The sequence below is a fragment of the Marmota marmota genome, unplaced genomic scaffold, assembly GCF_001458135.2.
Source record: "Marmota marmota marmota unplaced genomic scaffold, marMar, whole genome shotgun sequence".
NCBI lineage: Eukaryota > Metazoa > Chordata > Mammalia > Rodentia > Sciuridae > Marmota > Marmota marmota.
Window position 1 is genome coordinate 33,584,153 of NW_026000082.1, and position 14,045 is coordinate 33,598,197.

The 14,045-nt window shown below is 38.9% G+C and overlaps 1 protein-coding gene across 6 annotated transcripts in view; it reads right to left on the reverse strand.

The window, feature by feature from the left end:
• The window catches only part of Phactr4 (phosphatase and actin regulator 4), a 98,165-nt gene that overhangs the window by 13,551 nt on the left and 70,569 nt on the right, over nucleotides 1-14,045 (reverse strand). For 4 of the 6 annotated variants that reach the window (XR_007352143.1, XM_048815997.1, XM_015485404.2 and 1 more), the window contains 7 exons: nucleotides 13,486-13,659; nucleotides 12,483-12,563; nucleotides 11,045-11,209; nucleotides 9,486-9,875; nucleotides 5,671-6,265; nucleotides 4,726-4,910; nucleotides 1,966-2,119 (listed from right to left, as the gene is read on the reverse strand). Coding sequence is in view for 5 of the 6 variants with exons in the window: in XM_048815997.1 (XP_048671954.1) it covers nucleotides 1,966-2,119; nucleotides 4,726-4,910; nucleotides 5,671-6,265; nucleotides 9,486-9,875; nucleotides 11,045-11,209; nucleotides 12,483-12,563; nucleotides 13,486-13,659 (1,744 nt within the window). In the remaining variant the exon portion in view is untranslated. The remainder of the gene's footprint in view (nucleotides 1-1,965; nucleotides 2,120-4,725; nucleotides 4,911-5,670; nucleotides 6,266-9,485; nucleotides 9,876-11,044; nucleotides 11,210-12,482; nucleotides 12,564-13,485; nucleotides 13,660-14,045) is intronic. The other 2 variants (XM_048815999.1, XM_048815998.1) reach the window with 2 other exon arrangements.

Consider the following 14,045-nt stretch of genomic DNA (forward strand, 5'->3'; position numbering starts at 1 on the left):
CCCCCCCCCAAAAGGTATTATTAGGATGATTAATGATGTACTATGAATGTATTGGTATTAAATTTTTTGAATTTAATAAGTATTCTGTGGATATATAAGACAATGTCCTTCTTCATAGGAAATAACATGCCAAAGTAAAGCATCCTATTGTCTGCAATTTATTCTCAAATGGCTCAGGGGAAAAAAAAGAATGTTATGTGTATAAAGCAAGAGTGAGCACAATAATCAATAAGGCAAATATGGAAATGTTAACACTTCTAGGTGAAGGGCATACAACAACATTTTTGTAATTTGAATTTCTTTTTTCTTCAAAATAAAATGAATGAATAAGTACAGATATTAAATTGCTGTACCTTAAATGTAAAGGGCCAAGTCTACCATCCTTTCCCTATGAAGAATTTCTGGTACTACACCCAGAAGCCCATCTATCCAAATCACTTTCAGATTGGTGATTTGTGAGTTATGGACACTGTCAGAGAAAGAAAAGCTTTCTATTTCCCTTCTCTCTAATCACCCTTAATTTCTTTTGCTTAGGGCCTTATTTAGTTCCTGAGGCTGGTCTCAAACTTGCAATCCTCCTGCCTTAGCCTCCCAAGTCACTAGGATTACAGATGTGTGCCACCACACCCAGCCTAATCACCCTTAATTTCAACAGCAGTCAGACTGGCCATTATGCTTAAAAAAATACATCTCAGAGAATGATTTCAGGATCCAAAAAATATCTATTGGAAGACCAAGGGCCAAACTTGTCTCTAGATGAGGCATATACAGTATAATCAAGATGTTTAAGGTAGAAGAGAATACAATTTTATTAATGGATATCCTTAGCTAATTATTTTATGGAGAGAGTCCACCTTCTTATCCTCTCTCTACAGGGAGAAACATCTGTGCCAGGCAAACACCCATCTATTTGTCTGAACTCGAGTTTTGCATATGCAGGAAGCGGGTATGCATTTTGTTTTTGGTTCTAGTTGACTTAAAAAACACACTAACATTTGGAACATGTGAAATAGAAATGATGAAAAATGTGCGTGTGATTAATTAGGTTTGCATTTCATGGTTCAGCAGCTAAATAAAAAATGGAAAAAGAGTTGCTATTCTGGGAACCACTCAGACTTCTCTTAACAACTTTGGCAAAACCATATATGTTATCTCATAGTTAGTGCTATCTGGTTCCTTAAAATTTCCAAATTCTTAGAGGCTATCCAACTGTGTCTAATATGTAGATTTTGTCTTTTCCTTTTTTGTTAATATTTTAGTTATAGTTGGATACAATACCTTTATTTTATTTATTTATGTTTATGTGGTGCACATGCTAGGCAAGCACTCTACCACTGAGCCATAACCCCAGCCCTCTTTTTTATTTTTATAATTTTTTTTTTTTAGAGCTGGGGTTGTAGCTCAGTGGTAGAGCACTTGCCTCCTAGCACCGCATAAAAATAAACAAACAAAAATAAAGATATTATGTCCATCTACAACTAAAAAAAATTTTTTTGAAAGGAGGCAGTTACTTGGAACATGTGAAATAGAAATTATGTAACTCCCATTTAATAATATGTATTTTTAAAATTTATATTAAAGGGGCTGGGGTTGTAGCTCGGTGGTGGAGTGCTTGCTTCACATGCATGAGCCCCTAGTTCGATCCTCAGCACCACTTAAAAATAAATAAATAAAAATAAAGATATTGTATCCATCTACAACTAAAAAAAAATTTAAAAAAATTATATCGAAGGCTGGGTGTGGTGGTGCACATCTGTAATCCCAGTGGCTCAGGAGGTTAAGGCAGGAAGATTATAAATTCAAACCTAGCCTCAGCAACTCAGCGAGGCCCTAAGCAACTCAGTGAGACCCTGTCTTTAAATAAAATATAAAAATGGCTGGGGATGTGGGTCAGTGGTTAAGAGCCCTTTGATTCAATCCTCAATACAAAAAACAAAAATCCAACTAGTTTAGGCAAAGGCCTACCGGATCAGTGTGTTCCCAATCTGGTGCCGTATTTCATTCCATTCTTCCTTGCTTTTACGAGGCCAAGAATTCAAGTTCAACTCTGGTTCACTGGATCTATGGTTCAACTTCATTGCCAGTGTATCTTTCCTCTTCACTTTGTTGGCCAGAGCACCTATAAATGAGGAGATAAAAAAGTGTAGAAGCTTGAAACAAAGGTTCAATGTGGGGCTGTGGCTATGGCAGACCACTTGCCTAGTATGTGAGAGGCACTGGATTCGATCCTCAGCAGCACATAAAAATAAATAAAATGCTGTTGATCTTCAACTACCCAAAAAAAAAAAGAGGCTCAACATCATGGGGATCTGGGGAGGAGTCTGAATCAATGTAACTCCCAACTTCTTACTTGGCCTCAAATGATCCAGGGAAAACACAGAGGAGAGGAAAAGTGAAGACATGCAAAAATCTTTTCAGCCAGATGGATCTAGATGGCAAAAGATACCTTGTCTCTTTTATTAGCACTATTTTTCTCCTTAATAAAAACTGCCAGAGGGGCTGGGGTTGTGGCTGTGGCTCAGGTAGAGCGCTTGCCTAGCATGTATGAGGCCCTGGATTTGATCCTCAGCACCACATAAAAATAAATAAAATATTGTGTCCAACTACAACTAAAAATGAATAAACAAACAAATAAATAAAAATAAAAACTGCTAGAGGAGAGGGAATCTAAGCATAGGACAGTCATTTCAATTAAAATCTCAGTGTCTTTCACACTAACACCATCCTACAATTTTTTTCCCCCCCAGTCCTGAAGACTGAACCTAGGACCTTGTGCATGCTAGCCAAATACTCCACCACTGAGCCATATCCCCAACCCTTTTCATTTCAAGACAGGATTTCACTAGGTTGCCCCAGCTGGCCTCGAATTTGGGATCCTTCTGCTTCAGTCTCCCACATAGCTGGAATTATAAGCATGTATCACCATGTTCAATTTTTCTTTTTTTTGAAATGAGGCTTTGCTACATTGCTCAGGCTGATCTCAAACTCTTGGGCTCAAGCAGTCTTCCCACCTCAACTTCCCAGGTAGAGGAAAACAGGTATATGCCAATGTGTCTAGCTAATTCATTTATTTATACGCTGTGCTGAGAATCGAACCCAGTGTTTCACACATGTTAGGCAAGTGTTCTACCACTGAGCCTAACTCCAGCCCCCTAGTCTGTTTTTAAAGCTGCTTTGCTAATTTTAGAAATCAGGATTCCATATTTCACAATGATTTATAGGCATGAACACATTTTAAAATTTTTCTTTGCCCAATGACAATAAGTTCAGTTTACTGAAGAAAACTATCTCTTCAACTGAACCCCAGGTGCCAGTTTTTCTCTATCTGGTATTTTTTATTAGTATTATCAAGTTAAATAGGCTTCTTATTGATTGATTGATTGGTGCTGAAAACTGAACCCAGGGCCTGGAGCATGCTTGCTTGTTCCCTATCATCATTCCCTAGCTCCTCCCTGGGTGAATAGTTACGGTTTTAAAATAAAAAATAAAATCAAACTAAAGCTCAAATGGCTCAATCTACTTGGCTCCCTCTCAGGCACTCTTTTTTTTAAAAAATATTTATTTTTTAGTTCTAGGTGGACACAGTATCTTTATTTTTTTTTTTTAATGTGGTGCTGAGAATCGAATCCAGTGCCTCACGCATGCTAGGCAAGTGCGCTACCACTTAAGCCACATCCCCAGCCCACTCTTTAGTTTTTGTTTGTTTTTTAGTGCTGAGGGCTTAACCCAGGAGTGCTTTACCACTGAGCTTCATCCCCAGTTTGTTTGTTTGTTTTGCTGAGGCTCAATCCTCCTGTCTCCTGAATCATTGGTTTTATAGGTATGTGTTACTATGCCTGGCTGCTAGGGCTTTTTTTTTTTTTTTTTTGGTGATTGAATCCCGTGTCTTACACATGATAGGCCAGTGCTCTAATTTACCAGGGGTTGAAACCAGGGGTGCTTAACCACCGAGCAAAATCCCCACCCCTTTATATTTTTTATTTTGCAACAGGGTCTCACTAAGTTGCTGAGGCTGGTTTTGAACATGCGATTCCCGAGCTGCTGGGATTATAGGTGTATGCTACTGCATCCAGCCCCAGACCTTTTTTTGTTTGGTACTGCGGATTGAACCCAGGGGTGCTCACCCACTGAGCCACATTCCCAGTCCTTCTTTATATTTAGAGACACAGTCTCGCTAAGTTGCTCAGGACCTTGCTAAGTTGCTGGCTTTGAACTCAATGGTCCTCCTGCCTCAGCGTCCCTAGATGCTGAGATTATAGGCGTGCACCACTGCACCCAGTAGCCCTAGACCCTTTAAAATTTTTTTTTTTTTTGAGACAGGCTCTCACTAAATTTCGAGTCTGATCTTGAACTTGTGATCCTCCAGCTTCATTCTACTAAGTAGGAGGGTTATAGGTGTGCGTCCAGTTCATGATTAATTTTAACTGAGGAATGACAGCAAGGATGAGTCCTTTACAGTGGCTTCCAATAATAGCTAATCAGATTACCTGACAGAAAAGATACTTGTTTCCATTCATCTTATTTGCAAATAGCTTTATCCATAAAATAATTTTCTTGGGCTGGGGTTGTGGCTCCGTGGTACAGTGCTTACCTAGCATGTGTGAGGCACTGGGTTTGATTCTCAGCACCACATATAAATAAATAAAATAAAATTCCATTGACAACTAAAAAAATTAAAAAAAAAAAAAAGAGAATTTTCTCTTTTGCTATTCCTTCCTTTCTTACTCTGATGGCTTTCATCTTCATCCTCTTCATCTCGATATTGAACAGGACCCTCTGAATCTGAGTCACTCTCCTTTTCTTCTTCCTCCTGCAGACACTGTGGTAATTTAGGAATGACTGAGGTAGATGCCACATCTTCAACAAATTCCAAAGGACAGGTTTGCTCCTCCTCTTCTTCATCGTCTGGACTAACAAATTCACATAATTATATTTTCTTTTCAGAAACAAAGATGATACTGGTTTGCAAGATAAAGAACTGAAATATCTATGGGAAAATCCATTAATGAAATAACGTATAAATCCCTCCTTTAGCTTTAACAACGATGCTAAGAAACTTTTAAACACCTATAATCTAAAGGACTCTGGGTTCAAATCCCAGCTCTACCACTTATTAGATATTGGCGCTTTCTAGAATTTGTTTAAATTTATTCTCACAGGCCTACAGAGAAGATATCATTCCCACTTATAGATAACTAAGAAACAGAAAGATCAAGTAACTTACACTTCAACACACTAGGAGTGGTAGAGCTGGGATTTGAATCCAGAGTTATCTCACTATATAAGGCAAGGCTCTTAAGTACCATGTAATATACTTCACCTTTGTATCTCATAAAAGTAGTGATTTTAATTTTCCTATATATAAACATATAATTTTTATGTCATCATGGAAATCTCTATGAAAAAAAAAGTTACAGAAATCACGGGGTAAAAAAAAGACCTTTTGGCAGAATACTCTTTGTACCTTAAATTTATTCAAATTTTCTTTTTTAAGTAATTTTGTATGGTTTTTTTTTTGTGTGTGGTGCTAAGGATTGCACCCAGGGCCTTGCACGTGCAAGGCAAGCACTGTACCAACCGAGCTATATCTCCTCTTTTTAAAGTAATTTTTTCCAAGCAGGGCTAAGAGTAAAGAAGGAAAAACAAGAAGAAAGCTTTAAAGGCACTCACACTTTCAGCATTTCAATAGTGATGGGAAGTGATCTGGTCCGACCCAAGGTACTGCTGTCCTCAGAAAAGTTGTCACTGTTCTCAAAGAGCAATGAATGAGCTCTGTGAGAACCCTCTAAAGGAGTCATGGGAAGGGGACTGGTTAGGGCCTGTTGAATTCGAATATGTAGGGGGAGTGGGGGCAGCCTACAGGGTACATGGGGCTCCCCAAAGCTTTGGTCCAATATCCTCTTGGGGACTTCCTTTTTCTGATCTTCCTGCTGGGGATCCTCCTGGGCAAGATCTAAGGAAGGTGGAATCTCAACTTCTGGCACAAGTTGAAAAGTCTTAGGAGGGAACGGTGGAGACCGTGGGGGCTCTGGAGGTGTATGAGTAGGCAGCGGGGGAGATGGAGAAGGAGGTGGGATCATCAGCATTGGTTCAGAGCCCACAGAGCATGTATTCGTCTCTTTTTGATCGCTTGGTGTTTTTGTGTTGATGCCAGCAGCCAACTCCGAGGTGGATACCAAGGTTGACAGAATGCCTCTCTTAGGTGGTAAGGGTGGGGATGGTTTTGATAATAATGTACCACTGTTTATTGCTTGGGACAGTTCAGCTGGAAAAGAGAAAGCAACACTTCAATTTAACATCGCTTTACAAAGCTTTGAGGGGCCAGCCCAGGTCTAAAATTAGAGCTGAGCTCAGTCTTAAATCTTTCAAGCAAATTATATAATTTGATGGCTTTGTCATTCCCTATATATCTTATTCTGAAACAAAATCTGTGTTTATTTAGGTAGAGGGCCTAATGAATATAGATATAGTAAAACTCGGCTAAGTATCTCATTTTGTTCCCATGATATGACAACTTTATAACTTGATGTTGGTATACAGTTAATATGAATAGAGACAAAAAAGGCCAGTCAAAAGCTCTTTAGTACAAGAGTACTTAATTAAGAAATTTCAATATTCAATATTAATATTTGTTTAAAAAACACAATAATGATTCTTCAACTCTGTATTATGAAATTATCAATAAAGACATCTTGAATTTTTTTTTTTTTTGAGACAGGGTTTGGTTTCATTAAGTTGCTGAGGGCACTGATAACTTGCTGAGGCATACCTCAAACTTGTGATTCTACTGTGTGGGCCTTTGGAGTCGCTGGAATTATAGGTATGCGACACATGCTCAGATGACATCTTGAATTTTTATAGCAAATGCAAAGCTCTTTAAAGAAATGTGCTTTTCTATCTTTAATGTCATATTCTCCTTGTATCACTTGAGATGATACCTGAGGTCACAGATGTTGGGTAACTACAAGCTGGCATGGACTTAGCTAGTATCCAGTCTGTGGTTACTAGACTCCTATTGTCTCTGATCTTTATTTGTGTTAGCACTTCTTGTTGTCCCTTGTCTCCCATGTTCACTTCCCCTTACACAGTGGAATCCTTGATGGGAGGGGAACCCTTATATCCACCAGCATATCCACAGGGCTGTGCACAGAGTTTGGTTCAAGTGGGTCTTCAGTATGTTTATTATATGAGATGCCCTTACTCTGTATCATGATAGTATATATCCCTATGTATCCTCCCAAAGCCCACAATGACTCAGGCACTGATCCAGCCCACTGACTCCCTTGGGAGGGCTCCATGTAACAAGTGGATCATCACATAAAAAACAAATTAACCTTGCAAAATAATTAAAGAATAACTCTCTTTTATCATCAATCTCTAATCATATCTATTGTTTTTCAAATGGTTTCATAAGTTTTCCTGAAATAAAATTTTACTGTCCTAAATCTCATTCCATTGGGGACATTCAAAGTAAAAGGCTAGTTAAAATTCTATTTTTTTGTTTGTTTATTTGATGCTACTGTGAACTGGACCCAGGGGTGCTCTACAACTGAGCTATATCCCTAGGCCTTTTTTATTTTTTATTTTGAGGTAGGGTCTCATTAATTAAGCTAGCCTCAAACTTGTAATACTCCAGCCTAGTCTATTGAGTAGCTGGGATTATAGGTTTGTGCCACCATGTCCAGCTAGCAATCTGTTTTAATAAGACTTGTAGGTGATCCTGTTGAGAGTATAAGTCTAGACAATGGTTTGAGAACACCAATGTAGAGAAGAGGTCTGGATCTGAGAGTTGAGTTTTTGTCTCTCACTAACTACAACCGTGGTGAGTTACAAAGTCTTCCTGTTCTAATTGCCCTATCTCTAGAACAGATAAAATCAGTTTACTATGGTACAAAGTGGTTTTGAAAATAGTATGAGAAAGCTCTTCAAGTTCCTCAAAGATAAGTCAATGTGGCATTACCCATCTGAGTAATGATACAATAATAATCTTCATCCTGTTTTTATCTGGCCACTCCAACCTGTCATACTCATAATATATCCAAACCTGCTTTTCAGGATTACAGTCACTCCACCCAACTTGGTAATATTAGATAGTCAATGAGCATACTTTTTATTCATCAATTCACTCAGTAACTTTAAGCAGAAATAAGCCTATTATCATTTTTCCTGAAAAACTGTATTTGCATTAGGTCTGAAGCACTTATGTTACTCCTTCCTTTCTTGAAAGTTCACTAAAGATATACATTTATGTAAAGAAAATAGACCTAAATAATACTGTAGATAAATGCAAAAATTTACTAACCCCATAAAAATTTACTGATTACCTTCCCTGCTTTCTTGACTTATTTTAACATAAGAGTAGCATTTTTTATTTTGGTACTGGTGATTAAACTGGCACTTGACCACTGAACCACATCTCCAGCCCTTTTTTGTATTTCATTTAGACATAGGTTCTCACTGAGTTGCTTAGCACTTTGCTTTTGCTGAGGTGGGGTTTGGACTTGTGATTCTCCTGCCTCAGCCTCCTGGGCCGCTGGGATTATAGGTTTGCGCCACTGCACCCAGCAAGAGTGGCATTCTTAACTTTCCCAAGATAAAACATGATTTTATCACAACAATGTAAATAATACCTTTTGCAGTTCCCATGAAGATACTCTGCCAGGCGCTGAATCACAAGTTACATAGGCATCTACAAAATCATTGTTTTTATCTACTGGACTTGCTCTTCCACTGAGTAAGCTACATCCCCAGCCCTTTTTAATTTTACTTTGAGCCAGGGTTTTGCTAAGTTGCCAAGGATGGTCTCAAACATGCAATGCCTGGTCCCAGTGTTTTGTTTTTTTTTGTGTGTGTGTGTGCGTGGTGGTGGTAATGGGGATTGAACCCAGGGACAATCTACCACTGAGCTACATCCCTAACCCTTTTTCTTTTGGAGACAGGCTGTCACTAAGTTGCCCAGGCTGGCCTCAAACTTGCAATCCCTTCTGCCTCAGTCCCCAAGTTGCTTACAGGTGTGCGACCATGCCTATCAGATCCCAAGTTTTTAACTGACAAGTATGCCTTGCTTCTTATAAGCTGTGGAATTATCCTAACCTTTTTCACTAAGTGCTACAGATAATTTAATGCAGGTTAAACCTGTTATGATCTTCACATATATGGTCCTTCAACTACATATATTGCTTTAAAATACTATTATAGGAAATAGATATTAGTCTTTCCATATATGAACTTAATTTTTTTTTAAGGGCTGAAGATGGAACCCAGTGCAAGTACAACACCACTGAGCCATAACCCCAGCCCTGAACTCAGTTTTAGTGATATTTTCATCTGCCTCATTTTAAGAACTTTTCCCTATGCTGAAGACATTCACGATAATATACAAGGTAATAAACACTTTTGGTATGGATCAATATTATACCAACTATCCAATAAAATAACCATCAAAAACCAAACCAAAAATATGAAAGGCCTGAAGACTTACTTACCAATAACAGGGTTGCTATTTCTGTGAGCTGGTTTAGGGGGAGGGATAGGGGGCTGCTTGGCAGGAACCATATGAGAAAGGCTTGGGGTAGCAGTAGTGTTAGTGCTGGTAGGAGCAGCAGGCAGAGTCCTGGGTGCTGGGGAAAGGGTGACAAAGGAATTAACAGTCTTTGCTAGGTTTGTGGCAGCAGTGGTGGCAGCAGGTGCTATGTTGGTAGAAGAGGCGGAGGAGATGGACCTTGCCATGCTGCCAGAAGAAGTGACATCCTTTGCTGACCCTTCACTTGCTTCATGAGATGAGGACAATGGCCTTTTAGGGGGAAGTAAAGGTTGTTTTGGTACATTCTCAGATACAGACTCTGCTTCAGAATTAGACTGGCTTCCAATTGAGCCTGTATAATAAAAGATGTGATTACAGGGAGAAAATAACAAGAGAAAAACTGAAGAGGCAAATATATCTATGAATTTACAGTCAGCTTCATCAATTCTTCCATTTATAGATCTGTTTACAGACTATAGTTCTCTGTTTTCTACAACACTTTTCCCCTCATACTGAAAATTGAAGCCAGGGGTACTCTAGCACTGAGTTACATATCCAGCTCTTTTTGAAATTTTTTTACTTTGGACAGGGGCTGGGTAAGTTGCCCTGGCTGGTCTTGAATTCACAACATTCCAGCATAAGCCTCCCAAATAGCTGGGATTATAGGTATGTGCCACCGTGCCCAGTAACCCTCAACACTAAGTTAGTCTCAGTAAGAGGCTCATTATGATAGGGACTCTTTACCAAAGGACCAGACTACGAGAGGAGGCACAAAAAAATTCCTTCAGTAGAAGAAGAGAAGCACGTAGCTTGAAAAAGTCCCATTGAAATCTAATATATAAAATATTTTCTCTCCTTAAGAATCACACATTTGGGGCTGGGGTTGTAGCTCAGTGGCGGAGCGCTTGCCTAGTACATGTGAGGCACTAGGTTCGAGCCTCAGCACCACATAAAAACAAACAGGGTTGGGGCTGGAGAATTGCAACTTAGAGGCCAGCCCCTGCAACTATTGAGACTCTTATCTCAAAATTTATAAAAGGGCTGGGGATGTAGCTCAGTGATACAGTGCCCCTTGGTTCAAACCCCAGTACCATAAAAAAGAGAGAGAAAAAAAAAGAGAGAGTTACAAATTTAGGAATTTTGTGAAGAATTGGGGGTAGAGGGTTCCAATAAATGTTGTAAGTAGTTAACAAATTCATAAAGAAGAACATAATTCTCTCTGAATTTTAGTTCTTTTTTTTTTTTTGTACTGGGAATTGAACCCAGGGCCACTTGACCACTGAGACACATCTCCAGCCCTTTTTTGTATTTCATTTAGAGACAGGGTCACACTGAGTTGGGTCACAGTGAGTTGTGTCACACTGAGTTGAGGCTGCACCTCACGATCCTCCTAACTCAGCCTCCCGAGCTACTGGGATTACAGGCGTGCGGTACCACACCCAGCTTCGTTCTTATTTTCTCACAAATTTGTGTTAAAAGAGAATGATCCATGGCTCGTAAATGAAAAATCCGGTATCTTACCCAGTCGTTTCTTTGGGTCCTCTTCTGGAAAAAGACTGTTAACACTTGCTGTTCTTACTGGTTCTTCCTCTACTAGGACTGGACTAGATGATCTGGCACTCCCTATGGGGGTGGTATGGCCATTCTTTAATACAGCATGACTTAACTTTCCTGGATCCTCACCACCTGCAAGGAGGAAAGAGCCAAGTGGCAAAAGTGGCATGGTCAGACTGTGAGAACAGCTGGTGGTTTCTACCTTCTCTTATCTTCTTGTGTCCCTCTTCCTGTTTTAGCATATTATGTAGACCTAGATTACCTGTATCCTTCTAGTAATACTGGAAGTGATTTCTTTATAATAAATATTTTTTTGCCTATTATATGTGAAGTACCTTTCTATATGAATAAATGTAAGTGATTACAGTGCTGTCAAGAGCTATATTATGTGAAGGGCTATTGGGGTGGGAATGGGTTTGGGAAAGCTTGACAGAAAACAGTGTCTAACCCGAGACTCTGAAAGAGGAGAAGTCTACCACACTGATGAAAGACAGTCTATCTAGGAGGAAGGAAATGTATAAAGGTTAGAAATTATTGGACATATTTGAAGGACTGGCAAGTGATATTTTTGTATATAAGAAATGGTTATGGGTAGGACTGGATGGCCAACATAAGCAAGGCTACGAAGGATAACAAACTAATACTAGGAGATTAAACTGTCATTTTTCAGGCAGGCCCTATAAGAGGTGGGGGTTTAGAATGAACGTGGAAGAGTCTAAAGCAAATAAGTAATAAGCGAAAATGTGCTTCTAAAGATAAAGGTAGCTGGACACAGTGACCCATGCCTGTAGTCCTTGGAACTTGGGGGTGCTGAAGCAGGAGGATCACAAATTTGAGGCTAGATTGAGCAACTTAGTAAGACCCTGTCTCAAAATAAAAAATAAAAAGGACTGGGGTTGTAGCTAAATGGCAGAGTGAGCTGAGTTCTAACTCCAGTACTACAAAATAAAAAAGGGAGAGAGCAAGATAACTACTATAGTAAGTTATTGCATATGTAAAAAGAAGAGAAATAAAATGCTACCTATATATGATACTATAGTTTTACATTGCTTCATAAGAAAGCTCTGACATTATTAAACGAGCAATGAGTGTTGAAATATGACAGAAAATTAGGGCAGAAACATGGGCATGGAGACAAGCTTGATCAAGAAAAGGAAGTAACAACTACTGTGGCAGTTGGCAAAAAGTTGAAGTATACAGAGACAAGGAATGCTTGCCCAAGGATCCTTCGCCAACCACTCAAGAGTTAAAAGACACTTAAAAGGAAGAGTGAATTTGTTTAAAAACTCCCACTCTACCACAAATACAGCAATCACAAAATGAAGAAAGAAAATTCAAATACCTAGTTAGACCCAATCAAAGATGAAGTGCAGAGACAGGCATATGCTATTAATTTGAAACTCACCCTGCTCAGGGTCTTCCAACAGTACCCCTCTTTTAACCAGCTCTTCTCTTGGTTTTCGCATAGATATTTTTCGCTCTAAAACTAACATTGAATTGGAAAACGGCACTCAGAAATGTGGCAGTTGGAAAGTCAACATTACTCTTATTCTTAATCTACAGGTAAAAGAATAAAGTGGTTCAAATTTCTACTTTTTAAAAATTATATATTTTTATGTTTTTGTGGTACTTGGAATTTAATTGAGATGTACTCTAACACTGAGCTATGGCCCCAGGCTTTTTAATTTTTATACTCAGGATCTTGCTAAGTTGCTGAGGCTGGTCTTGAATTTATAAACCCTTTGCCTCGGCTTTCTGAGTAGCTTGGATTACAGGTATATGCTACTGATAATGCACCTGGCTAAATTTCTTCTATTTTTAAGAAAGAAAAGCACAGGGAAACTAACTTCAGTTTTTAAAACTTATTTCTGGGGCTGGGTCCTCTTGGAAAAAGACTGTTAACACTTGCTGTTCTTACTGGGGGTGTGTAACTCAGTGGTAGAGCACTTGCCTAGCACATGCCAGGCCCAGGGTTCAATCCTTAGCAATGCCAAAAACCAAACCAAACCAAATCCAACAATGAAACCACATTAATTTCTTTCACATCCTGTCCTACTGGGAAAGTATCATTTCCAAAAGGAAGTACTCTTACATAATTGTAGCTTAAATGAATTATAATAGTAAGGCATTTATGGATGCACTTTGTGTTGAAGGGAAGTAGGCAAAGTAAAAAAGCAGTAGCACCTTAGAACTCTATTACCACTCAATAGATTCTAATCCCATCAAAATATAAACCTGGAAATAAGAATATAAGGCTTAGTGAGTGGCCATGAGCTGTTTAAATTCTAAAAGATTTAACTCTTGCTTTCAATTAGGGCACTGCAGGACCTTGGGAAGAGATAAAAAAAAGTTGGGTACTTGTAAAATAGGGAACTCTTTAACTCAGAACATAAATCTTAATATCTCACCTTCTGATGTCTCTTTAAATTTATCACTACTTTTTTTTTTCCTCCATTTCCAGGGCTTGAAGATTTTGCCGAAGCCAGAGAACTTGCTTTTTCTTTTGGTGGGAGGTGTTGTGTCTCCAGCTTCCACACTGTCCATGACCATGCCTGGGTCTGCAGTGGGCTGGCCTGCTTCTTCTGTTACATGAAGAAGAGAGAGAGAAGGAAGAGAATAGCCAATTGATTATTTCAGCATCTCTCTAAAATGTTCCTTCCCTCTCTTCCTGTGGTAACTGGAAAGGATTGGAGCAAAAATAAACAATCATGCAGTCAGACTCCGGACATCACATGGACACCAAACATCAAAATACATATAAGACAAATTACTAAAGGAATCAAACTAAGCTGACATCTTTTTAGGGTAAAAATTCAGCAAAATAATCAGAACCAGGTCAAAATCTTTTAAAGGCACACACACACAAAATGTGGATGTCTTCCCAGTATGTATGACACATCGTGTCACCGAGCAGGAAACTCCTTGGTTAGTGAGTAATTATTTTGTTAAACACTGTCCTCTCTATGCC